This window comes from Aquarana catesbeiana, linkage group LG03 (assembly GCF_042186555.1).
Source record: "Aquarana catesbeiana isolate 2022-GZ linkage group LG03, ASM4218655v1, whole genome shotgun sequence".
NCBI classification, from domain to species: Eukaryota; Metazoa; Chordata; class Amphibia; order Anura; family Ranidae; genus Aquarana; species Aquarana catesbeiana.
In genome coordinates, this window is record NC_133326.1 from 342,950,876 (window position 1) to 342,975,542 (window position 24,667).

General features: G+C 46.3%; 1 protein-coding gene across 1 annotated transcript in view; it reads right to left on the bottom strand.

The window, feature by feature from the left end:
- PCYOX1L (prenylcysteine oxidase 1 like) overlaps positions 1-13,076 on the bottom strand; it is a 76,383-nt gene extending 63,307 nt beyond the window's left edge. The window contains exons 1-2 of the mRNA XM_073620579.1: positions 12,907-13,076; positions 571-777 (exon numbers count right to left, since the gene is read on the bottom strand). Of these exons, the coding sequence (XP_073476680.1) occupies positions 571-777; positions 12,907-12,991 (292 nt within the window). The 5' untranslated portion in view covers positions 12,992-13,076. The remainder of the gene's footprint in view (positions 1-570; positions 778-12,906) is intronic.
- Between the last annotated feature and the right edge of the window lie 11,591 nt (positions 13,077-24,667).

The window sequence follows — 24,667 nt, forward strand, 5'->3', positions numbered from 1 at the left end:
GGACAAAGCCCAACAGTGCTGAAATGTGAGTGGGTACCAATGCCATATGCAGTTCACCACAAAGTGCAATGAAAAAACAAAATAATAATTTATACTGGAGGTCTAATCTGCAAATACATGGTTTTGCTATAAACTTTGTACATTGCACAAATAAAGCAGCCAGTTGGATTAAAGACTAGGTTCACCTTTTAAAAATAAATCAATAAATGCACATATTTTTGCAGAAGCCTGCAAAGCATTGCATGCCTGATCGCAGTTTAGAACTACAAGCTGCCTGCTGTGATGAAAGACAGTAGTTGTAGTTCATTCATTCACAGATCACTCTGGGGTTTTGCCCACACAGCCGCGCTGTTTTTAAATTGTGACAGCAGGTGCAGGGAGAAGACCACCTGCCCACTGTCACAGAGGGGGGTCAGAGGGGCAAAGACAGGTGATCTTTGGTAACATATTACACTCTAAAACTGGGTGTAAAATGTAACATGTTACTAAAGGTGAACTTATCCTTTAAAACAACAGAAATACAAACATAGAGTCCAAGACTGGAGCACTGGACATGTAAAGAAGACTCACCAAGGAGCTTGACAAAGTCTTGCATATGCAAGTTTAAGGAGTGAACGGAAGGGCTGCCTGACTCATACTGCTGACTGTTCACTGTCAAGGTGGCCAGGCGGCCTCCAACCCGTTCTGCCTCGTAGACGTCAATCTGCACCTGTGGCCCGAACTGCTGGTGAAGGAAATGTGTGACAGCAGTGCCTCCAATGCCAGCACCCACAACAGCTGGAAAACAGAAATAACATTGAACAGGTTATATCGTTAGGACTGGGGTGCCTTGACGGGGTTCTGTAGCTTATGCATGTATTTGCAAATGTGTGCAAACTAAACCCCCGTTTTTAACGCACACCGTTAATCAGGACAATTTGATTGGTTAACAGGCTGGTCGATAAGCTGAGCCAGGAATTTCTTTGGTTTTGTGTTACATAGGCAGGATCCCCATTATAATTTTTTTAGAAGTTACATCAAACAGCTATAACTTTATAACCACCCACCTAATATTAAGTAGGCCCCCCTTTTGCCACCAAAAGAGCCCTGACCGGTCGAGGCATGGATGCCATTAGACATATAAAGGGATGCTCTGATATCGGGCACTAATAGGGCGTACACACGGTCGGACTTTGTTCGGACATTCCGACAACAAAATCCTAGGATTTTTTCCGACAGATGTTGGCTCAAACTTTTTGTCTACACATGGTCGCACAAAGTTGTCGGAATTTCCGATCGCCAACCACGCGGTCACGTACACCACGTACGACGAGACTAGAAAAGGCCGGTTCAGAACTAAGCGCGCACCCTTTGGGCTCCTTTTGCTAATCTCGTGTTAGTAAAAGTTTGGTGAGAGACGACTCGCGCTTTTTCAGACTCGTGGCTTTCAGATCGTTTTCTGCCGTTCAGTTTGTGCTTGTGGGTTTGTATCTGCTCTTCAGTGCGTGCAAGCAAGTTCCGCTTGACTTTAAGTAGTCATTGTATTCTTGTTCGTTCGTTACTGTTTTTCAGGTCGCTCTTCACAGGCCTTGCTGTTCTTCAGTGCGTTCTGTTACTTCGTTCTGAGCAGCCGACCGTTTTCTAGCCATGTTTCGTATGCGTACTCCTCGTAGAGTTCGTGCTGTGCGGGGGCTTGGTGTTGGGGTCCTGACCTTGACACAAGTCCAGTCCATGAACAGGGTGGGGAGGAGTTCATGGACCAAGAATTGGTTGCTTCAGCGTGACCAGTTCTGTCATATGCCTTTGCTCCGTGAGATCCGTGAGAATAATCCTGATGATTTCAGGAACTTTCTCAGGATGACGGACCCCGTATTTCACCGTTTGTTGGCTTCGCTGACCCCCTATATCAGCAGGCAGGATACCTGCATGAGGCAAGCCATCACTCCAGAGCAGAGGTTGGTCGCTACCCTGCGGTACTTGGCGACAGGGAGAAGCCTGCAGGACTTGAAGTTCTCGACAGGCATCTCCCCCCAGGCTCTGGGGATCATTATCCCAGAGACCTGTTCTGCCATCATTCAGGTCCTGCAGAAGGAGTATATGAAGGTAATAATATCACATTTTATTGTATTGAATGTTTGCTAATATCTTGTATTTCTTTCCTCATTCCCTAATTACCATGATTGGAATATGCTGTGAATGTCCCCTTTGTTCTCATGCATGCTGGATTTTTATGTAATTATTATTTTAGGTCCTTCATACATATTTGCCCTTCACTAACCTCCCCAGCATGGTGTCTCCTGGCCCTATATTCACCTCATGTAGTCACTTAATGTATTTTATCAGCTCCATAGTAGTGCTTTACCCCAAACACCCCCTAAAATGTTTGGAAATGTTATTTTTTATTTAAATTCTGGCAGAGTGCCAGAGGCTTTTTTTGTTGGTGTCCCCAAATAATTTTTAGTAACCCTCCCTCCCCCAACTGCTAACTCAGCTGATCCCAATTCTCTATGTATCCTCAATCATCTATCTGCTGACTTTGCCAAACCCATACACACTATACCCACCTCTTTACTGGTCAGATTTATAGATGAATTGCCCAAAGCATGTAGTGCAAGGGTCTGCCTGTATACTTTCAAATGGTACTGTTTCAAGTTTTTGTATTCTATTATTATCTTGATAGGTAATAGCAGAATGTCCAAATATCCTCAAATGTGTATTTATATCTTTGAATTATGACACTTCTTACCTGTCCAGTGGTCTGCCAATAGTGTAACTAAGGAGGGGCTGTTCCAAGTAGTATCCATTATTTAGGCATTCATCTCTCAATGAAGTGAAGAGGGTTACCTGTCCAAGAGTTACCCCTCCCCTATAATGTTAGAAATGGCCCATGAGAGGGGGAATATGATAGGTGTACCTTATACTTTGGCCTTGTTAAATTCCCCTTACTAAATGTTATCTGGAGGTTGCCCCATAATGTTTGTGTCTAATCTGCTTGCCATGTTTCTGTGAATAAATAGTAATGTTTATTGTTTTTTTCCTCAACAGTTTCCTTCCACACCACAGGAATGGCAGACTGTGGCCTCCCACTTTGCCCAGCGGTGGGACTTTCCTAACTGCGGAGGGGCAATTGATGGGAAACACGTCCACATCGTCCCACCACCCAACTCGGGGTCGTACTATTATAATTACAAGGGGTTCAATAGTATAGTGATGTTGGCGGTGGTGTCGGCTAATTACAACTTCCTGTATGTGGACGTGGGGAAGAATGGCCGGATGTCCGATGGTGGAGTCATCGCCCAGACGGAGTTCTACAGGCGTCTCCAGAATGGCAGCTTGGACTTGCCAGCTCCAGAGGACAATGTTGAAGGACTCCCATTTGTGTTCGTTGCTGATGAAGCGTTTGCGCTGGGGGACCACCTGATGCGGCCATTCCCAATGAGGATCTTCACCCCGGAACAGAGGGTTTTTAATTACCGGCTGGCCAGAGCCCGAAGAGTGTTGGAGAACACATTTGGAATCCTGGCCAGCCGGTTCCGCCTATTTATGACACCCATCCATATGGCGGAGTATAAACTGAACCATATTATACTTGCGTGCTGTGTTCTCCATAACTTTTTAAGGAAACATTCGGCCAACTATGCTGGCTCAGTTTGGCCTGAGGCCGGAATGATACATCAAACCACACTGACGGCGCTTGAAAGTGGCAGTCCTGGCTTGCCCTCCCTGAGTGCCGTGATGTCCGGTTACGCTACCTGGAGTTCTTTGCGGGTAGGGGGGCTATCAATATGCCAGCAAATCTGTGAAGCCTTTTTATAATAAAAAAAAAAAAAAAAAGAAATTCTTTGTGGACATTTACTGCTTGTGTTTGTTTTAGCTGACCCTGACAGAAATGTTTTGAGTGCAAAAAATGGCGTGATAGTGTAACCTTATACAAAGCACTGTTGGCTGTTATTTACTAAATGCAAAAACACATTTCACTACAAGTGCACTTGCAACTGCACTGAACCTGCACTTGTAGTGCAAAGTGGATTTGCCCTTAGGAAATAACCCCTTTTCTCAGAAAACAATTACATCACCCCAAAAGTGTTGTAGCGTTGAGACAATAATCCACACATTCTTGATTAACAATCTTTTTAATACCTGCACAATCACATGTGCATTTACCAAAGGTTTTTCAAACAAACCAACATGTTTGTTGTATACCAATTTTTGTGGTGGCATTATCAAAACTCAAAATGTCCATTTTAGATAAAACAGGCATGTGTAAAACCAACAAGAAAAGACACAAATTTTGAACTTACAAACGTCACATTTGGTCGCATTTGAAGGCAATATCAGACATGAGTATTTAGGAACTGTGTTTGATATTGCGTTCAGATGGGGTGAAGTCACCCCAGGAAAAGCCAAATTTGGAAGATGCACACCAATTTACCAATGTCAACATGTGTTAGCTGCCATCACGGGGGATGAAGGGACGTGTTTTGGGGGAGCAAGCCCTTCCTCTCAGTTACTTTATAATTGAGGAAGGGGTTGCACCCCCAAAACGCGTCCATTGATGTCCCGTGATGGCAGATAGCACATGTTGACACACTGTGTGCATCCTCCAAATTTGGCTTTGGGAAAAATCACAAAAACATTTAGCACATTGTAGCACACAAAAGAAGAAAGTGATTTGGAGGGGCTTTAAACTCGCCCCAAAACATCAATGATGTTTTTATTTTTTGGAATAACATCATTGATGTTTTGCTTGATGATTTCCAATTGTAAATTACACCCCATGATCTCCCCGATCAGGATCTGGGCACTTTCGGATGTGAAAGGATCTGAATCCACACCCTCACGATCACCTAAAAAGAGAGGAACCCCAAAATAAATTAGGTTTCAAAAAAATGCCGCCATCCATCTCTTATCTGAGCCTGTGGTCGCAGACACTCACCTGTTGTGGTGACTAGTTCCACCATGTCTTCTTCCTCCTGCTCAGCTTGTGTTGGGGGGATTTCCCCTTCTTCCAGAGGGGGGTGGGCTCTGGTCTCCTCAGATGAGGGGTGTCCTCCGAGTCTTTTATCCCCTATGTAAAACAAAATGGTATAATTAGCACACAGATATTTGATGGCAGGACTATAAAGATGAAACATTGCTTGGAAGTGGGGTACAATTGTCAATTTTAGCAGAGTTCCAAGGTGTAGCTTTTTTAGTGTCCTTTGTCAACATGCAATACTTTACCTGTTTTGTACAAGCTTCACAGATGTAGCCCCCCCCCCCCCCTATAGTATACACTGGAGCACCTGTGTGGCCCCCTAATAAAAATGGTGTTCTTTTGTCCCACACTAGTGCTCCAGTGTCCAGATGTGTAAACAGCTGCTGAGTGTCCTCTCCTTACACAGAATCTAGTTTGCATTTCATTCTAGTCACAAAGCCATCTACACAACCCAATTCTTTGAAGACAAGTATAGGGCGTCAAAATGGTGGCCAAATGCATATGGGCTAAACAATGGTATTTTATAGTTGGAACGAAAAATGTTTGATCCGAACGAATAATATGCCCATGAACATGAAAGTTGCCATTTTAAACTGTACAACAGTTCCTAAAAGCACATGGAGCAGCACGAACGTAATAAACATAAAGAATAGGAACACAGCACAACTACTTACTTTTTTGCAGCACTCTCCGGATCTTTCTGTACTGCTCATGTTCTCGTAATTTGAGGTCCGACCACCGCTTCCTGAGCTGATCTTTCGATCGTTGTACTCCGAAATTCCGGTGCAGACTCCTGACCACTTTCGCCAAGATCTTGGCCTTTCGGACATTGGGGTTGGGGTAAGGCCCATACTTTCCATCATAGTCGGCCCTCTTCAGGATGTCCACCATCTCCAACATCTCCCCAAAGGACATATTTAAGTCCTTAAATCTTCTTCTGGATCGGGACGTGTCCGGATCCGGCCTTTCCTCCTCCTCGTTGCTACAATTAGCACGCACCTGCTGTCTATCCGCCATGTGCTCTTCCCCCACTGCGCCGAACGAAAAGGGGCGGGGAATAGACTAGAAAGAACGTCAGGGGCGGGCGGAGTTATACGCATGCGCAGTGTGTATAAAGCGTAACACACGTGCGTATTACATACGATCTGTGAGCGGAGGAAGGAGCATCGGAGACGCCGATCATGATAACGAAGGTAAGATCTAAACTTGCGCCTATACTGCTTCGAAATGGAAGCCTATATTGTAACAAGATTAGGGGAGTTTGGCCTGACATTAGGGTTTGTCTTGTGTTGTGTCTTGCAGAGAAAATGGATGGGTTCAACGACCACAATTTCCTGCCCCTGTTCATTGACAAATACAGGGAGCTGCCCTGTCTGTGGCAGGTGAGACACCCCCACTATAATCACAAACAGAAGAGGCAGGCAATGCTGGAGAAACTGCTGGAGTTGGTGAAGCCGGTGGTCCCCACAGCAACCATCCCTTATTTAAAAGCCAAAATTGGTGGTCTGAGGAGCACTTATCTTAGGGAACGCAAAAAGGTCACGGATTCCCAGAGATCCGGAGCTGCAGCAGATGACATTTATGTCCCCAGGCTGTGGTACTATGAGAGACTGCGATTTCTGTCAGACCACACTGAAGTCAGGGAATCCCTCTCTACTCTTCCTTCCACACTTCCTTCCACCCCAGCTGAGGCTTCTGATGTCCAACCTGGGCCTTCCAGCCAGGAAGAAGTGGAGGAGCCCAGCTGGAGTCAGGTATAGCATTGTTCAACATTTTTCTGGTCAATAAAGAAATGATGTTTACTAGATGTTATTATTGATCACTAATTGCTGCTTGAAAGTGTTTTACATATCAATAGACAGTAGTGGGCACCCAAAATTGGGACAAGAATGAAAACTGCTGTGCTCAGAAGGATGGTCTGTTATATTTGTTAACATTCAATTTGCAACAGTCAGGAGGTGAAAATTGTGTGTGATTGATGAATAAAAAACTAAAACTATGTCCCTTTTTCATACACAGGAAGACCTCAGCCAGGAGGCTGTGGAATGTGGCAGTCAGGAGGAGGTGGGGATTAGTTGCAGTCAGGAGGAGGCGGGGCTAAGTGCCAGCCAGGAGAAGCCAGGGACCAGTCACAGCCTGACTGAGTCTCAGGTCCCTCCCCTTCGCCTGCCATATAAACGAGCCAGGAAGGCCACTCAGTCCCGTGCAGGATTCAGCGTTCAGGCTGATCCAAGAGGCTTCGGTGTCCCTACGAGCCTTACCAACTCCTGAAGAGGCCTTTGCCTGCATGGCTGCCACCAAATTGCAGGGCATGCAGGAGGGTCAACGCAAGCTCTGTGAGGACCTTATGTACAAAGTCCTACGTAAGGGGGTGAGTGGTGAACCAACACCCAAGACCGACGTGGTTGAGTTGGACCATCCTCCTCCTCCTCCTCCTCTTCCTGCTGCCACAACTCCACCACCACAGCCACCGCGTGTAAGGAAGCGTGGAAGGAAGACCAGAGAGTGATGGCCCTGGGTTCAGTCTGGTCTGACAAAAGCTGCAGTCTCTTGTATGACCACAGCCTGGGGACACAGATGTCATCTGCTGTTGTTCATGATCTCTGGGACTTCTGGACCAGACTGCACTCCCTTAAATAAGGACTCCTCAGGCCACCAATTTTGCGTAAAAATAGTTGATGTCTGCCCTGGGGGTCCAAGGCTTCACCCACTTCTGCAGTTTCTCCAGCGTTGCCTCCCTCTTTGTTTAGTTGTGAGCCCTTAATAAAATTTTTTATGGGAAATTATACTCTCCTGTGTGTGTTTTCAGCCAAAAAAGACAGTTTGTTGGTGACGATTCAGGTACATTTCTAACATAAAATGTGAAATTAACAAGGGACAACAACACCAAACAATCTCCTACAGATTAAATAGAACAACATATCAATGGTGTTGTGGGAACTTGTCACAAAAAACACACACAAACATTTTCGGGAGTACAAATCAAAATCCCCCCCAAAAAAATACAAACACAAAAAAAGAATCTACATTAAAGCCAAAAAATATATAAAAAATATGTTGTCAGATGTGAGAAATCAAAATATATTGAGGGAATCACGATAAATAGTAACGAAATAAGTTTGTGAGAAGTGTGTGTGAATATGAGCAGCAAAACTACTTAATTCTTGTCACATTATAAAGAAGAAGAGATTGCGCTGTATTAAACCATTTTTAACATTGCAGCGTGACGAAAGTGCTGTATCCATTGCGAACGCTAAGTTTACCAGAACGAGCTGTTCCGTCTTGGAATTTCTTCTGAGCATGCGTGGCACTTTGTGCGTCGGAACGGGACACACGGTCGGAATTGACGCGATTGGATTTTGTTGTCGGAAAATTTTATCTCCTGCTCTCCAATTTTGTGTGTCGGAAAATCCGAGGGAAAATGTCCGATGGAGCCCACACACGTTTGGAATTTCCGACAACACGCTCCGATCGGACATTTTCCATCGGAAAATCCGACCGTGTGTACGGGGCATTAGTCATCAGTAGCACATTCTTTAAATCTGATCCATGGGGCCTCCATATATCGGACTTAGTTTTCCAACACACTCCACAGATTGATTGGATTGAGATCTGGAGAATTAGGAAGCCAAGTCTACACCTTGAACTCATTATTGTGTTCCTCAAACCATTTTTGCAATGTGGTAGGGTGCATTATCCTGCATATCTAGGGCACTGCCATCAGGGAATACTGTTTCCATGAAGGGGCATACTTGGTCAGCAACAATATTTAAGTAGGTGGAACTTATAAGTAACATCCCCTGAATGGGAGGACCCAAGGTTTGCCAGTAGAACTTTGCCCAAAGTATCACACTGTTCCTGTAGGCTTGCCTTCTTCTCATACTGCATGCTGATGCCATCTCTTCCACAAGTAAGCAACGCACGCAGACCCAGCCATCCACATTATGTAACAGAAAATGTGATTCATCAGTCCAGACCACATTCTTCCACTGCTCTGTGGTCCATCTCTGATGCTCATTGTAGGTAGTTTTTGCTGTGGACACGGGTCAGCATGAACAACCTGACTGGTCTGCTGTTACACAGCCCCATATACATCAAACTGCAATGTCTATTTTTAATGCTTTCAACACATCAATTTCAGGAACATCGGTGCTTACTTGCTGCCTAATATATCCCACCAACTTTCAGATGCCATCGGAACAAGAATATAAATGTTTTTCACTTAACCTCTCAGTAGTGATAAAGTTATGACTGATCAGTGTACAGCTCCAAGCAGATTTAAAATTTAAAAGACACAAATTACCACAGCTCTGTAATCATTTTTATCGTATGCATTTTATAATTACAGTAATTGAACTGGTATCATTTTTTGAAATCCCTGTATAGCAGAGCTCAGATTGGGAGAGAGAGAAGCAATAGAAGTAGCCACAAAATCGGTTGATGTGCTGACAAGGAGCATGCTTGTAGGAGTGACAGAGATGAGCTTATCCGTCTGCTGCTTCTCCTTTTACTGCCCAGTCACAGGCTGGCCCTGTAAGTATCTGCTGCAGCAGAGGAAAAAAAAAAAAAAAAAGAAAATAAGAAAAACAGGTCTCCTGTTCTATCATGCTGTACTCCCTTGTAATTTGTTTAAGCCAGCCACAAAAAAATAAAAAACAATTGAGCACAGCAGGCTACATTCAGCACCAATGATAGCCACCTGTTTTATATATCCAAGGAGCTTCACAGTGGCCTTAAGCCCCTGTTTACATCTGTGCAATTTGACATGTGATTTGACATGTCAAATCACATACCAAATCGCAGCCTATTGCCAGCAACGGCACCGTCCTAATCGGTGCGACGCCGACTTTGCGGCACCGCACCGATTTCCAAAAGAAGTTCCTGTCCTACTTTTGGAAATTTCAGGAGCGAATACAATAGACACCTGTGAACCATGAACCCGCACAGATGTCTGTCAAATCGCCCAAGAAATCACAATGAAATGTGAGTTTGAAATCGCGTTAAGCTGAACTTTTCAAGTTGCACGATTTCAAACCTGCCTACAGTGTGAAGGAGGGCTTAAAAAGAGATTCCAAACTTATAAAGCAACTCATAAAAGAGCTGCAACTGTTGAAGACTCAGAAGTGTACTCAATGTAACCCTGAGGTGACAACAAACGTTCTAAACCAAAGCCAGATACACTATATAGAGGATACCACTGGATTCCTTAGAAAACCGCCAGAGCCCCTACAGCAGGGGTAGGCAACCTTAAAGAGGTGGAGATCTACCTGAACAACATGGGAGAAGTCAAAGATCACCGGGCACAGTGTCACCTCTTCACACCTGATTTAAACCTCTAATTGCCGTACTACTGTGTCACACTTGTGTGCATTGCACGGCAATCATGGGTTTAAATCAGGTGGTGATCAGGAAACACCACAACTTACCGCCTATCAAACACGCTTGGATCGCTTTTCAGAGGATCAGCAGTGCCTGCTGCACTTCTAAATGAGTCCTTAGTTGAAATAGACAGTTGCACCCTTAGGGCTCGTTCACATGTGACGTTGAGGGGTGGCAAACCTGCGGTTGCATAGTGGTTTTATCACCCCTAATCCCTATCTCCTTTAAGCTGCTGAGTAAAGATGAGCTCAGGCATCTTCACACAGCCCACGTGCAGAGCCGTCAGTAAGCGAGACATTGTCCCGATGCGCGGCTGCAGAGATGGGGTAATGTTTCACTGCCTGTATTTAGCGCAGCGCCGACTTCCTGGCGGGCTCTGCACGTGGAGTGTGCGAACACACCAGAGCTCATCCTTACTGCTGAGGCAGCAGCTAAAGGTGTACACATGCCGCAGCGTGAATTAAACCCCCTGTTGCTTTTGGTGGGTGCTACTGCCTGTCAATCATGACCCATTCAAGTAAAAGGGGCCTGCAAGCGCCTCGCAACTGCATGCTTCTGTGGGGTTATAGTAGGCGGTGAGAAAGTAACACAACGCTGACTGCTTTAAGTTGTTTGCTGTACTGCACAAGGTTGCAAAACATTTGCAGAGCGGCCTCATTCACTTGAATGGGTCATTCTAGGCAGGTGCTACACCCACCAACCATAACAAAGGCATAAAACTCCTGCTGCGGCTACGACGTGTACACTGCTGACCTCTGCAGCTAAAGGGGGTGCGGTTGGGGTTATAAAAACAGGTTTTAACTATGTGGTTTTACCACCCAAAATTCAAATGTAAATTAACCCTTACTGTTCTGAGCCCCTATAAAGCTGCTTTCACACTGTGCTGTGGTTTACCTGCACTGCGGGTGGAGCGAAGTGCATCTGCGGGTTTCCTGGGTTAGCTGCCCTTTGCCATAGACTTCTAGTATATCCTGCAGGTGTGGTGCACTTTCAGAAAGTGCACCAAAAACTCCTGCATTCAGGAGTTCATACTGTCAGTGTGAACCAGGGCTCAAAAATGCACCTGTTGCATTTTTGATGCATTTCTTGAGTCTCATGGCCTATAAAAAACACAGCCCACTCTCCTCTATGAGGAAATTGGGCGAAAATGGACTGCCAGTCTGTTTCCATTTGATTCTATCCGATCCAACAGACGGATGGAAAATGGGACCAATCCGTCTGGATTTTGCGGGCAGAATCGGATAGCAGCGGGTGTCAGCGGACATTTCCTGCTTCACAGGGGAGACTGGAGAGTCCGATCAGGTCCGATCAGTCTGAATAACTGACAGGCGGACCTGATCGGACAGCCCGTGTCCGATCAATATAGGAGCCTGCCTCCTATATTGGGCCGATGATAAGTGGCCGAGGCATTCCCCGCACTGCAGCTGAATATAGGGTTTTCAGCATTGTGCCAAAGAAATAAATTTAAAAAAAAAAAAAAGAAAAAAGAAAAGAAAAGTAGCGATAATGGCTGCCGAAAACGCCCACAATTTTGCCGTGATGCTTTTCATAGGTCATGTGACTCATAAAATGCATCAAAAACACAACAGGGATGCATTTTTGAGCCCTGGGTCACACTGATGCGAAGCGGGGAAATGCACACGATTTGCATCGCACTGCATAGCAAATTGCACAGCATCCCTGCGACCCGCTGCGGGTGTCAATGTTAGATTAATGACACCCTAAAACTAGAGTTGCAACCTCATCCCTTTAAACCCAAACACATAATTACACAGGTTCTGTGGCTGATTAAGGCGGTAAATCACATGTTACCTTATCTGCATTTAATCAGCCTCAGAACTTCTGTAATTCATATGTGTTCAGGTTTAAAGGGATGAGGTGGCAACCCTACCTAAAACAGTTTGCAAAACACAATGCGGTTGCCAGATTCGTATTTCACCGATGTGAACACCCATGCGGTGCGATTCAGGTGCAGGAAAAAAAAAAGGGTACTGCACCATTTTGGTGCGGATGCGATTGTATGGCCCAAATCGCACCACACAGACATCGCATGTGATTTACACAGGAATGCGGTGCGATTCCTGTGCAAATCACATGCAGTGTCTCTAACACACAAGTGTGAACCCAGCATGATGCGTTTGTTCTGCGTTTTCAATGGGGAGGTGCGGTTTGCCAAATATGCACCAAAATGCAGCGAGTCATGCAGTGGGGGTAGGCTGTTTGTTTTTCTTTAAATACAAACGTATATCGCCAACCCATCTAGAAGATTCTTCATGTGCAGGAAAGTCTCCAAGCCAGGATCTGGAGCATCATACTGGACAGTGCAGTCACAGGCACCTCCACCCTAACATGGACATGAATCCACTCTTTATGTACCAAATACAGGACAGGTAAACACATCATTCATTTCTAGGAACATGGGAAATAAAACAAGTGACATGGTGCCTACTGACGATGGGTTGAAGAAGACAAGCTCCATATGTAAGGTTAGGTCCCCTGCAATGGAGATGAATACAGCAAGCAGTGCGGTGTATGGGGATAGTAAGGCACGCCTGTGTCCTCCCCTTTACCTATCCTGCCAGGCGAATCTGGGGGCCCCGACTGGCCGGAACACAGCTGGTAAAGCACAGCACTCAACAGGAGGATCAGGGCCATGCTGCTGCAGAGGATGCGACGAGGAAGCTGCACTCTATCCTGCCTGACCAATCAGCGCACAGAACGGGAGAGTGAGGCTTCTGTACACCCGAGGCTTGGAACGCAAGCAGCGCCGTGAGCCTCCGTACGCATGCGCACTACTTACTACAGCGCTCGGCGCTGAACAGATGTGTTCAGTGAGGGGTGGTCTTATTTGCATGATGCACCCTAAATATGAACATGTTGAATTACATCACGTAATAAATGGATGAAAATGAAGGTTACTAATGTTGCTTTGACTGTAAGGGCTTGTTCACATCAATCTACAAGTTAAAACGTGTGCGTGTGTAAGTCTATTTTCACATCTGCACATATGCTGCAGAGCGTTGTTCACGCATAGGATTGCCACCTCATCCCATTAAAACCGTTCAGATTTGTGCACCCATGTTAAACTTTGACAGGCGATTGTGTCAGCGCTGCATGTGCATCCAGGGATCCCTGTTGAGCCACAAATGACTCCACCCGACTGCAAAGGCAGCCAAACAGGTGTACACATGTGGTTGCGGCATAAATTATTCCCCTGTTACATTTGGTGAGCAGTACCACCGATGGATGGGACACGTTTAAGCAACCGTGAGCAATGCATGTGGTTGTAGCTCAGTGAGTGGACATTTTGAGGGTTAAGGCTTGGTTCACACTGGAACCGGCTGCGGATCGCACAGGAACGCTGTGCATCCCTGTTCTCTGGTTCAGGGAGGAATCAGAGCCGAATCTATGCCTGAATTCAGCCCTGAAACAGAGCTAAAGACGCACAGCACTCCTGTGCAGTGCGCTCCGCAGCCGCCCTGGAGATATGTGAACAGGCTCCATAGAGACCTGGTCACATCCTCCTATGCGAATTGGATGCGAGAGAAACCTGCATCCAATTTGCATAGGTGTGAACCCATCCTAAAACAGGGAGTGGAGAGGCATTATACAGACATCCCAACCTGCAAAAACTCATTTCAGGGAGGTGGCAAACTCATTTCAGGGAGGAGACACGGTGACGTGCCGGCTCCCCCCCCCGCCAATTAAATGCAGCCTGATCAGTACCAATTAAAGTTTGCCGTTTTTGACATACATACGCATTCTGTGTCTCTTATTTTTCTTTTTTTTACTAGTAAGGCTGCTTTCACACTGAGGTGCTTTACAGGCGCTATAGCGCTAAAAATAGCGCCTGTAAGGAACCTCTCCTGTGTCTCCAGTGTGAAAGCCCGAGTGCTTTCACACTGGAGCTGTGCGCTTTCAGGACGGTTAAAAAAAAGTCCTGCAAGCAAAAGCGTCGTCAAACCACCGGCAAAGTGCCGCTGCAGCAGCGCTTTGTGGGCGGTTTTAACCCTTTTTCGGCTGCTAGCAGGGGTTAAAAGCACCCTGCTAGCGGCCGAATAGCGCAGCTAAAACAACGGTAAAGCACCGCTAAAAATAGCAGCTCTTTACCACCGATGCCCCCCAACGCCTCAGTGTGAAAGCACACTAAATTTTTTTTGAATGAGTACTGTCTGCGTCAGAGAGAAGGGAGAGTGAAAAACTGTAAGTGCTGGAACATGGAAACTTCAAGTTAAATTTGCAATAAAATGTATAATGTCATATTATAGCAAGTTCTTCTGCCATATCCCCAGCACTCAGCTGTTCACAGAGGAATCTGCTAAGACCATTGTAACATCAAATATTATAAAGACTTTTGGCATAATCTACTGAAAACTTCTATTTGCAATATACATTAGCAAACAGTGGCATAACTTAGGGCACAGGTGTCAAACACAAGGCCCGCGGGCCGAATCCGGCCCGCCGAGCCTTGTCATGTGGCCTGCAGCGGCCTTTGGCCGCCACCTCCGGCTCTCACCCACTCTTCCTCCCGTCACTTGTAAACACAGGAACTTCTGTGTTTACAATGACAGCTACGGTATCGGCGAGTCCCGGCTCCTGTTACTGCGCATGCGCTGGTTTCAGTCTATACAAGCCGAGCGCGGAGATGCTGCAGCCGAACAGGCAGCTTACAAAATAAACTTCTTACATGCCGAGCGGTCGGCCGGCCGGACACACAAGCACAGGCTGGAATGGAGGACACACAGGCTGGATGAACCACTTGAATGCCAAAAGTTGAGTGCTTATCACCGGGGATTTCACAGGGGGTGGTGGTTTGGTAGTGGGGGGGGCAGTAGTTGGGTGGGTGGTGGTCTGCTAGTGGGGCGGGATGGGCGTTAGTTGGGGGGTGGGGATTTGCCAGTGGGGGGGTCTGTCAGTGGTGAGTGGCAGAGCAGTAGTTGGGGGGGTGGGGGATCTGGTAGTGGAGGGGCGTTGGTGGGGTGAGCTGAACCCCCCCTGAACCCTGCATGTAGCTCACCCATGGATCCTAGACTCTGTCCACAGCGCAACTCCTGAACTCTGACCTGTGTGTAGCGGACCCCTAAACCCTGTCCACAGTGCAACCACCCTGTCCACAGCGCAACCCTGCACCCTGCCCACTGCGCAACCCTGTCCACAGCGCAACCCTGAACCCTGCACTGTGTACATAGCGCAACCCTGAACCCTGCACTGTGTACATAGCGCAACCCTGAACCCTGCACTGTGTACATAGCGCAACCCTGCATTCTGTCCACCGCGCAACCCTGAACCCTGCACTGTGTACATAGCGCAACCCTGCATTCTGTCCACCGCGCAACCCTGAACCCTGCACTGTGTACATAGCGCAACCCTGAACCCTGCACTGTGTACATAGCGCAACCCTGCATTCTGTCCACCGCGCAACCCTGAACCCTGCACTCTGTCCACCGCGCAACCCTGAACTCTGCACTCTGTCCACCGCTCAACCCTGAACCCTGCAGTCTGTCCACCGCTCAACCCTGAACCCTGCACTCTATCCACCGCGCAACCCTGAACCCTGCACTCTATCCACCGCGCAACCCTGAACCCTGCACTCTATCCACCGCGCAACCCTGAACCCTGCACTCTGTCCACCACTCAACCCTGAACCCTGCACTCTATCCACCGCGCAACCCTGAACCCTGCACTCTGTCCACCGCGCAACCCTGAACCCTGCACTCTGTCCACCACGCAACCCTGAACCCTGCACTCTGTACGTAGCACAGCACACCCCTGAACTCTAAGCTAATATTACTTAAATAAAAAAAACTGTATTACTTAAAAAAAAAAAAATTAAATGCAGAGGCAATTATTTAATATGATAAAGAGTAGATACATAGTCTTAGGTATACAACCGGCCTCTTGAGGACAACCATATTGCTGATGCGGCCCCCGATTAATTTGAGTTTGACACCCCTGCCTTAGGGTGTAGGACATAAAGAACAGTCAGCCTCGGGTAGAGCAAACTGGGGATGCTCTAAAATCACATTCCAATTCACCTGCATATACAAGCAGCCCCCAGTGGCAGGAAGGGAGAAGTGCACATCTAGAGAGAATCCAGGGGTGCTGTCTATTTGATAACACTGGGAAGGGAAGCTGCAGCTTGTCAGCTCAGTAACATTTCACCGCTCTGGCTGCTCTGCCTTTCTGAGTGAAAGGCTCAGCCGGGAGATCGCCCGGCACTCGCGTGTGTCTGTGTGCCGGCATCCAAATGCGGGAGACTTGAGTTGTCTGCATTATATCGTCTCCTCACCACCTATCAAAATCTCTGCTACATGTGTAAACCAAGCCTAAAGCCTCGTACACACGATCAAATTTTCAGACGACCGTTCGGTCATTTTTTGTTGCATGCTAGTCTCATTTCGAAAGTGAAGAGGTTACTCACCATATACGAAAATTCTTGTACGATAGACTACAACTTCAGAAATGACGTAATGTGTTGAATAGTTTTGTATGTATTCTTTTGTTTCTAAGCATGCCTAGTCTTGCTCTTACAAATTTTTTTCAGACGAAAACCGTACTAATTAAACGACAATCGGACGTTGAATTTACGTACGACAAAAATGTTATAGTCTACATCCAAATTTTGTCGGACGAAAAAACGAAAATCGCCAGATCATTCGTCAGACGAGATTTTCGTATCGTGTGTATGGGCCTTAAGGCTGCGTTCACATAGGGCAAAAAAAAAACATACAACTGTGTGAAGAGCCACGTTAACCTGCACAGGGGTGCACAAGTGTTCCATGTAGGCAGTCCTATTGTTGTCAGGTGTTCCATGTAGGAAGTCTCATTGTTGTCAGGCGTTCCATGTAGGAAGTCTCATTGTTGTCAGGCGTTCCATGTAGGAAGTCTCATTGTTGTCAGGCGTTCCATGTAGGAAGTCTCATTGTTGTCAGGCGTTCCCATACCTCCAAACTTTTTGAAATGGGAATGAGGGACACCTATCAGCAAAAGTATGCAGGCACAGGACACACCCCCAGCTATGCCCCCTTAACCACTTCAGCCCCGGAAGGATTTACCCCCTTCCTGACCAGAGCACTTTTTACAATTTGGCACTGCGTCGCTTTAACTGCTAATTGCGCGGTCATGCAATGCTGTACCCAAACGAAATTTGCGTCCTTTTCTTCCCACAAATAGAGCTTTCTTTTGATGGTATTTGATCACCTCTGCCATTTTTATTTTTTGCGCTATACACGGAAAAAAACCGAAAATTTTGAAAAAAAATGATATTTTCTACTTTTTGTTATAAAAAAAATCCAATAAACTCAATTTTAGTCATACATTTAGGCCAAAATGTATTCGGCCACATGTCTTTGGTAAAAAAAATGTCAATAAGTATATATTTATTGGTTTGCGCAAAAGTTATAGCGCCTACAAACTAGGGTACATTTTCTGGAATTTACACAGCCTTTAATTTATGACTGCCTATGTCGTTTCTTGAGGTGCTAAAATGGCAGGGCAGTACAAAACCCCCACAAATGACCCCATTTTGGAAAGTAGACACCCCAAGGAAATTGCTGAGAGGCATGTTGAGCCCATTGAATATTAATTTTTTTTGTCCCAAGTGATTGAATAATGACAAAAAAAAAAAAAAAATTACAAAAAGTTGTCACTAAATGATATATTGCTCACACAGGCCATGGGCATATGTGGAATTGCACCCCAAAATACATTCAGCTGCTTTTCCTGAGTACGGGGATACCACATGTGGGACTTTTGGGAGCCTAGCCGCATACGGGGCCCCGAAAACCAATCACCGCCTTCAGGATTTCTAAGGGCGTACATTTTTGATTTTACTCCTCACTACCTATCACAGTTTTGAAGGCCATAAAATGCCCAGATGGCAACCCCCCCCCCCCCCAATGACCCCATTTTGGAAAGTAGACACCCCAAGCTATTTGCTGAGAGGCATGTCGAGTCCATGGAATATTTTATATTTTGACACAAGTTGCAGGAAAATGACAAATCTTTTTTTTTTTTTTTTTGCACAAAGTTGTCACTAAATGATATATTGCTCACACAGGCCATGGGCATATGTGGAATTGCACCCCAAAATACATTTAGCTGCTTCTCCTGAGTACGGGGATACCACATGTGTGGGACTTTTTGGGAGCCTAGCCACGTACGGGGCTCCGAAAACCAATCACCGCCTTCAGGATTTCTAAGGGTGTAAATTTTTGATTTCACTCTTCACTACATATCACAGTTTCGGAGGCCATGGAATGACCAGATGGCACAAACCCCCCCCCCCAAATGACCCCATTTTGGAAAGTAGACACCCCAAGCTATTTGCTTAGAGGCATGGTGAGTATTTTGCAGCTCTCATTTGTTTTTGAAAATGAAGAAAGTAAAGAAAAAAATTTTTTTTTTCTTTTTTCAATTTTCAAAACTTTGTGACAAAAAGTGAGGTCTGCAAAATACTCACTATACCTCTCAGCAAATAGCTTGAAGACAAAAAAATGGTTAACAATAAAACACAGTAAACGGTAAAGTATAAAAAATTGCATACCTGAAAAGCAAACATGATAAAACATAATAACAATAAAACATTGCAGAATAGAATACAGTAAAAAAGAGCAGAACAATAGAGAGAGGATAGAGAGAGAGAGAACAATAAAACGACAACTATTTTTTTTATTTTAGATATTTTTTTGTGTTTTTTTTTTTTTTTTTTTTTACACTTTTTTTTGTAACTGTAACTTTTGTAACTGTAACCGGTTCCAGGTTTGGGTCTCTCAAAATGCGATGGCATCTTGGGAGACCCTGTGAAAGTGCGCCTAGTCTGTGCAATGCTGTACGCTAATACTCAACTAGTGTATGGTAGCGTTCAAAACATTCACCAATGCAAAGATCAGGATTGTCAGGACAGGAGGGACAATAATAGGGGGTGTCACGCCTATATCCGCGCTTGCTGCAGACACAACATCTTTTTTGGGGGGGTTCGTTGGGTAGGGGTACTTGGGAGGACATAAAGAAAATGCCTCTCATGCAGCCGACTGCATTTGGTTGGGGATGTGAATGGGGGAAGTACGGGCGCTGCAGAAGTGGTGGGTTCCCAATTAGGATTGGCGAATGCAGCAGGAAGGGCACTATGGGCACGACGGGCCTGTTTGTCTTCTTCTTGGTGGCAGCGGGACACTACTTGTGCTTGCCACCTCACCAGCTTGAACTGCACTTATGGGACTCGCCACGTCACCAAGTGTTACTGCAGTGCTGGTTTGACTTCGACCGGGGTGTACTAGGCCGCTGGTGCTTGCCAGTTCACCAAAACGCTACCAAAAAAACTGTTAGTGATTGCAGGGATCAGGCCTGACTCTGCGAATGTTGCAGTTATGCGTTTAGTGTTTTGTAAGTGACAGTGATCGATCGATACTGCACTTGGCTGGGCTTGGCGGAGGGGCAAAATGCAGGTGCTAGCAGGTATCTGGGCTGATCCCGCTAACACTGCGTTTTTGGGAACCCTAAACTGCTGGGGACGCTAGTATAGATCTGATCGGATCAGATATTGATCCGTTCAGATACTATACCACTAAGGGAGGTGTATGCTGCGTGTGTGGGTGTTAGCGCTACTGGCACTAACCTGACGCTGCCTGGGGCAATGCAGACCCTATCTGACCCTAAAACCTAACTTATATCACCGCCGGGCGATCAGGGGGCTAAACCTTTATTCGGTAATAAACGGTGGGTGCCCTGACACTATAAAAAATAAACTAACTAACCAGCATCACCCGTAACAGTTATACATTGATCACTGGTGAAAGGGTTAACTAGGGGGCAATCAATGGGTTAAAATCTTTATTAGGTAGTATATGGGGGTCCCTGACGCTATAAAACGCTGACGGCGAACCTATATGTTGACCTCCCTAACTAGCGTCACCAGTGACACTAATACAGCGATCAGAAAAACGATCGCTTAGTGACACTGGCGACGGGGGGTGATCAAGGGGTTAAAACTTTATTAGGGGGGGTTAGGGGGGTACCCTAGACCTAAAGGGGGCCTAACACTAACTGCCCTACCACACTGTCACAAACTGACACCAGTGCAGTAATCAGAAAAAAAAAAAATGCTTGGTGTCAGTGTGACGGGGGGGGGGGGGGGGTTGATCGGGGGGTGATGGGGGGTGTACAGTATGCCTGGCGTGTTCTACTGTGTGTGTGTGTGTGTTGTGCACTCACATCGATGTCTTCTCTTCTCGGCGCCGGAACGGAAAATACCGAGCCGAGCAGCGATGACATCACTTCCTCCGCTTCTGTTTACTATACAGAAGCCGAGGAAGCATTTCATTCGCCAGGAGCGATCGCGAGGGGGGGCCACGAATGAGTGGCCTCCCCCCTTGACCTTTGATCGCCCCTGACAAGAATCCGACCGCCGCAGGCACCAGGGGGGGTCCGATCGGAACCCCCGCCCACGGGCAGGCAAGGACGTACAGGTAAGTCCTTATGCCTGCCTGTGCCATTCTGCCGACGTACATCGTTGTGATATAGTAGGAATCAGAAGGCCCTGCTCATTACAGCTTACAATCTAACAAGGAGGGACAAAAGGTAATACAGTTATGTAACGTCCTGTGTGAATGGGGGCCAAGGGTGATACAATGCATTGTTAAAAAAACATAATAGGTGGATGACGATTCTCTTTAAATGTTGTTTTTGACTTTTTTCTAGGTAAGGCAAATGAGAAATATACTGTATATAATGCACTGTATATTGTATATGTTGAGTTTGACCTTTAAAGCGTTACTAAAGGCTATTTTTTATTTATTAACCACTTGACCTCTGGAAGATTTATAAGATTTATCCCCTTCATGACTAGGCCATCTTTTGCGACACGGCACTATGTTATTTTAACTGACAATTGCACGGTCATTTGATGCTGTACTCAAATACAATTTTATGTTATTTTTCTTCCCAACAAATAGATTATAGACTAGACAGACAAATATATTCTGGACGCTTCTAGAGCTAGTGGGTGTAAGTTAGGAGGAGCTGCCTGGAATATTTATGAGGGCCTTAGCCAATCCCCAGTAAAGGGCTGGCAGGGGGCAAGGCTTACCTCATAAATAGGCATGAGCCATGCCAGCAGGGACAGTGGGGTGGAAGAGGAGATATAGTGCTGTGGAGACTGTCGGTGGCCCTCTGGGGTACCCGCTAGTATGGGGGGTGACCCTGGGCTTGGGTCAGGGCCCGGGTGCTGGAAGGATCCTGCCACACACAGAGGAAGCCCTCCCGCATGTAGTCAGTTCAAGTCTTCATCCCTTCCCTGGAAGATCTCGTGCAGAGTAAGCCGGATGGGCTGTTGTGAGTCAGTCTGGAGGACTGTGGAGGAAAGTTAGTCTGGAGGGCTTGTGAAAGGGGCAGCTGTGGCCAGATGGGTTGGCAATGCCTGAAGAGGTGGTGCTGGGACCCAGTAGCCACAGGAGGGAAAGTACAAGCTGATCACTGTGTTCTGCTACACAATAAGGGGCTTCGAGTTCCTGCCTGCAAAGGGTTTTTGCTAAATCTGACTGTGCCTGTCAGGTCCATTTACCGTGATCCAGCTGGAGTCTGCAAATAAGTGAGATGAAGGAGTGTCAAGGAGACTGTATATAGACTGTATATAGGAAGATGTCCCTGAAGTTTAGACTTGTGCACAATGGAAAATTTTGTTTTGTTTCATTTTCATTCGTAAAATACATCATTTCGTTTTGTTATATACGTTATGTTACGTTAATTCGTTTCGGGATAATTCATTATTTCTGTAGAGTGATGTTATTCATTATACTGAATTGATTCATTTTGTATGTATATCGATTCAATTAGATATTTATGTATGTATGTATATATATTCATGATAATGATTCGTAGTTTGGAAAGTTGTTTGTTTGTTGAATCCATTAACACACACAATGACAATATCTCTTCTCTGCTCAAATACATGTCAGGTCACCTTGAGGCTAGGTGACAGATGCACACCGTTGGGATCAGGAGTGCACCGCAATGTAGTGGATCCTACGGCTGACTGCTGCGGATGGGAGTTAGGGTGGTAAGGAAGGCAGGGCCGCTGGAACATAAACACGGATCCCACTGGGGTTAGAGCGTAAGATTCCCTAGGGCGCGGAATCTAAGAGCCAGCAGGTGTTCACCAGAGCCTCTAGTGGTGAGGATGGACTGGGCTGCAACTGGCTCCAGGTCGCAACCCCCAGGGTCCCCCAGCTCACATCCACAGTAGGAAACAAGAGGATAGGGATAGTAAGGGAATAAGCCAAGGACGGGGCCACAAGCAGACAAGGACAACAGAGTTCACGCCAAGGTTCAGGGTCACAGGCAAACAGGGATAGTCGTGGGACACACCAAAGGTCAGGGTCACGAGCAGACAGGAATAGTTGAGAACACACCAAGGTTGGTAACAGAAATAAATGTAGAGCACACGGCAAGCAGGAAGAGGAAGCCATACACACAAAGGATACACAATGTTGATCAGCACTGCTGGCTTGCAGTACACAGGTTAATATAGGGTTCCCTGATAGGGCCTGGGGTGGGGTCATGCTTAGAGGAGAGATTATAAAACCAGCCAGGTGTGAGGGGCTGGCCTCTTAGTCTGAACACATGAGGAGCAGGTAAGCTGACAGAGAAAGATTACTGCATAACCATGACAATACAATACAACACACCTTTTCACTCTCACTCTCAGTTCTCAGGAATGCACTTTGCCAGTAATCCAACCTCCAGCACAAAATTAATCAGCTGCCGGTTCACACAGGGGCGGCCTCAAGTCCTCCGATTTTGAAGCCACCCTGTACAGCGTGACTTCAGCGCGGCTTACAAAACGACTTCTGCATAGAAGTCAATGCAAGCCGCTCCAAAGTAGTAAAGGAATCTTTTTCAAAGTCGTTCCTATTAGAACGGTTCCATTGCAATGCATGGAGCTCGTCTTGTCAGGTTAGGGGGACCAGTGACATTTATACAGCGATCAGCCACTGATTACTGTATAAATGTCATTGGCAGGGAAGGGGTTAACACTAGGGGGCGATCAAGGGGTTATCTGTGTTCCCTATGTGTGTTCTAACTGTGGGGGGATGGGACTGACTAGGGGAGAAGACTGATTAGTGTTCCTACTAAGTAGGAGCACACGATATGTCTCCTCTCCCCTGAGAGAACTGGGATTTGTGTGTTTACACACACAGATCCAGGTTCTCGCTCTGTCACGAGCGTTCACGGGTGCCCGGCGATCATCGCGCCCGTCAGGCACGCGCATTGGCTCCGGGGACACGCTGTGGGTGCGCGCGCTCCTGCTAAAGCGTCTTAAAGAGCCAATGTACAGCTATGACGCCTCGCGCAGGGGAGCCAACCTGCTGCAGTATAACTGCGGCGGCTGGTCGGGAAGCGGTTGAAATTCTCTATAGGCAATGCTTTAGACGCCTTTACAGTTTACCAGTTTAGAGTTACACAGAAGGTCTGGCACTAAAATTATTGCTTTAGCTCTCATGCTAAAGCAATCTGATACCTCACAAGTGTGGTGCAAGCACCGTCATCTCATTTGCGCATAAGCATGGGGGGGGGGCAGGGGCGCTTTAAATTTTTTAAATTGTTATTATTTATTTTATCCAAAACTTTTTTGTACACTGCCTCTTTAAGTTCTTTTCTTTTATTAACGTTATTGTTATCACAAAGGATGAACAACATGCCTTGTGACAGCATGGGCCGTGACAGGTCCTCTTTATATCTTTATATAGCGGCAACAGTTTGCACAGCGCTTTACAATGTAGAGGGTGGACAGTACAATTGCATTACAGTTCAATACAGAAGGAATGGGAGGGCCCTGCTCCTGGAGCTTACAATCTATAGGGAGGGGGAGATTGTACAAAAGGTAATAGCTGCGGGGGTTGATCTGATGGAGGTGGCTCGGGTACAGTTCTTAGAAGGAGGTGGGGTAGGCTTCCCTGAAAAAGTGAGTTTTCAGGGATCGCCTAAAGGTGGACAGGGTAGGGGCTGACGGGACATACTGGGGCAGGGAGTTCCAGAGGATGAGAGAGGCTCTGGAGAAGTCCTGGAGCCAAAGATGGGAGGGGATAACAAGAGAGCTAGAGAGCAGGAGGTCCTGGGAGGAGCGGAGGGGACGATTTGGGCGATATCAGCAGATGAGGTTAGTGATGTAGCTGGGGGATGTTGTAGATGGCCTTGTATGTTGTGGTTAGTATTTTGAATTTTATACAGTGGGGTAGGGGAAGCCAGTGAAGGGTTTGTCAGAGAGGAGCAAAGGTCACGGATCGGTTAGCAAGGTGTATTAGTCTAGCAGCAGCTTTCACTTTATAGAGATAT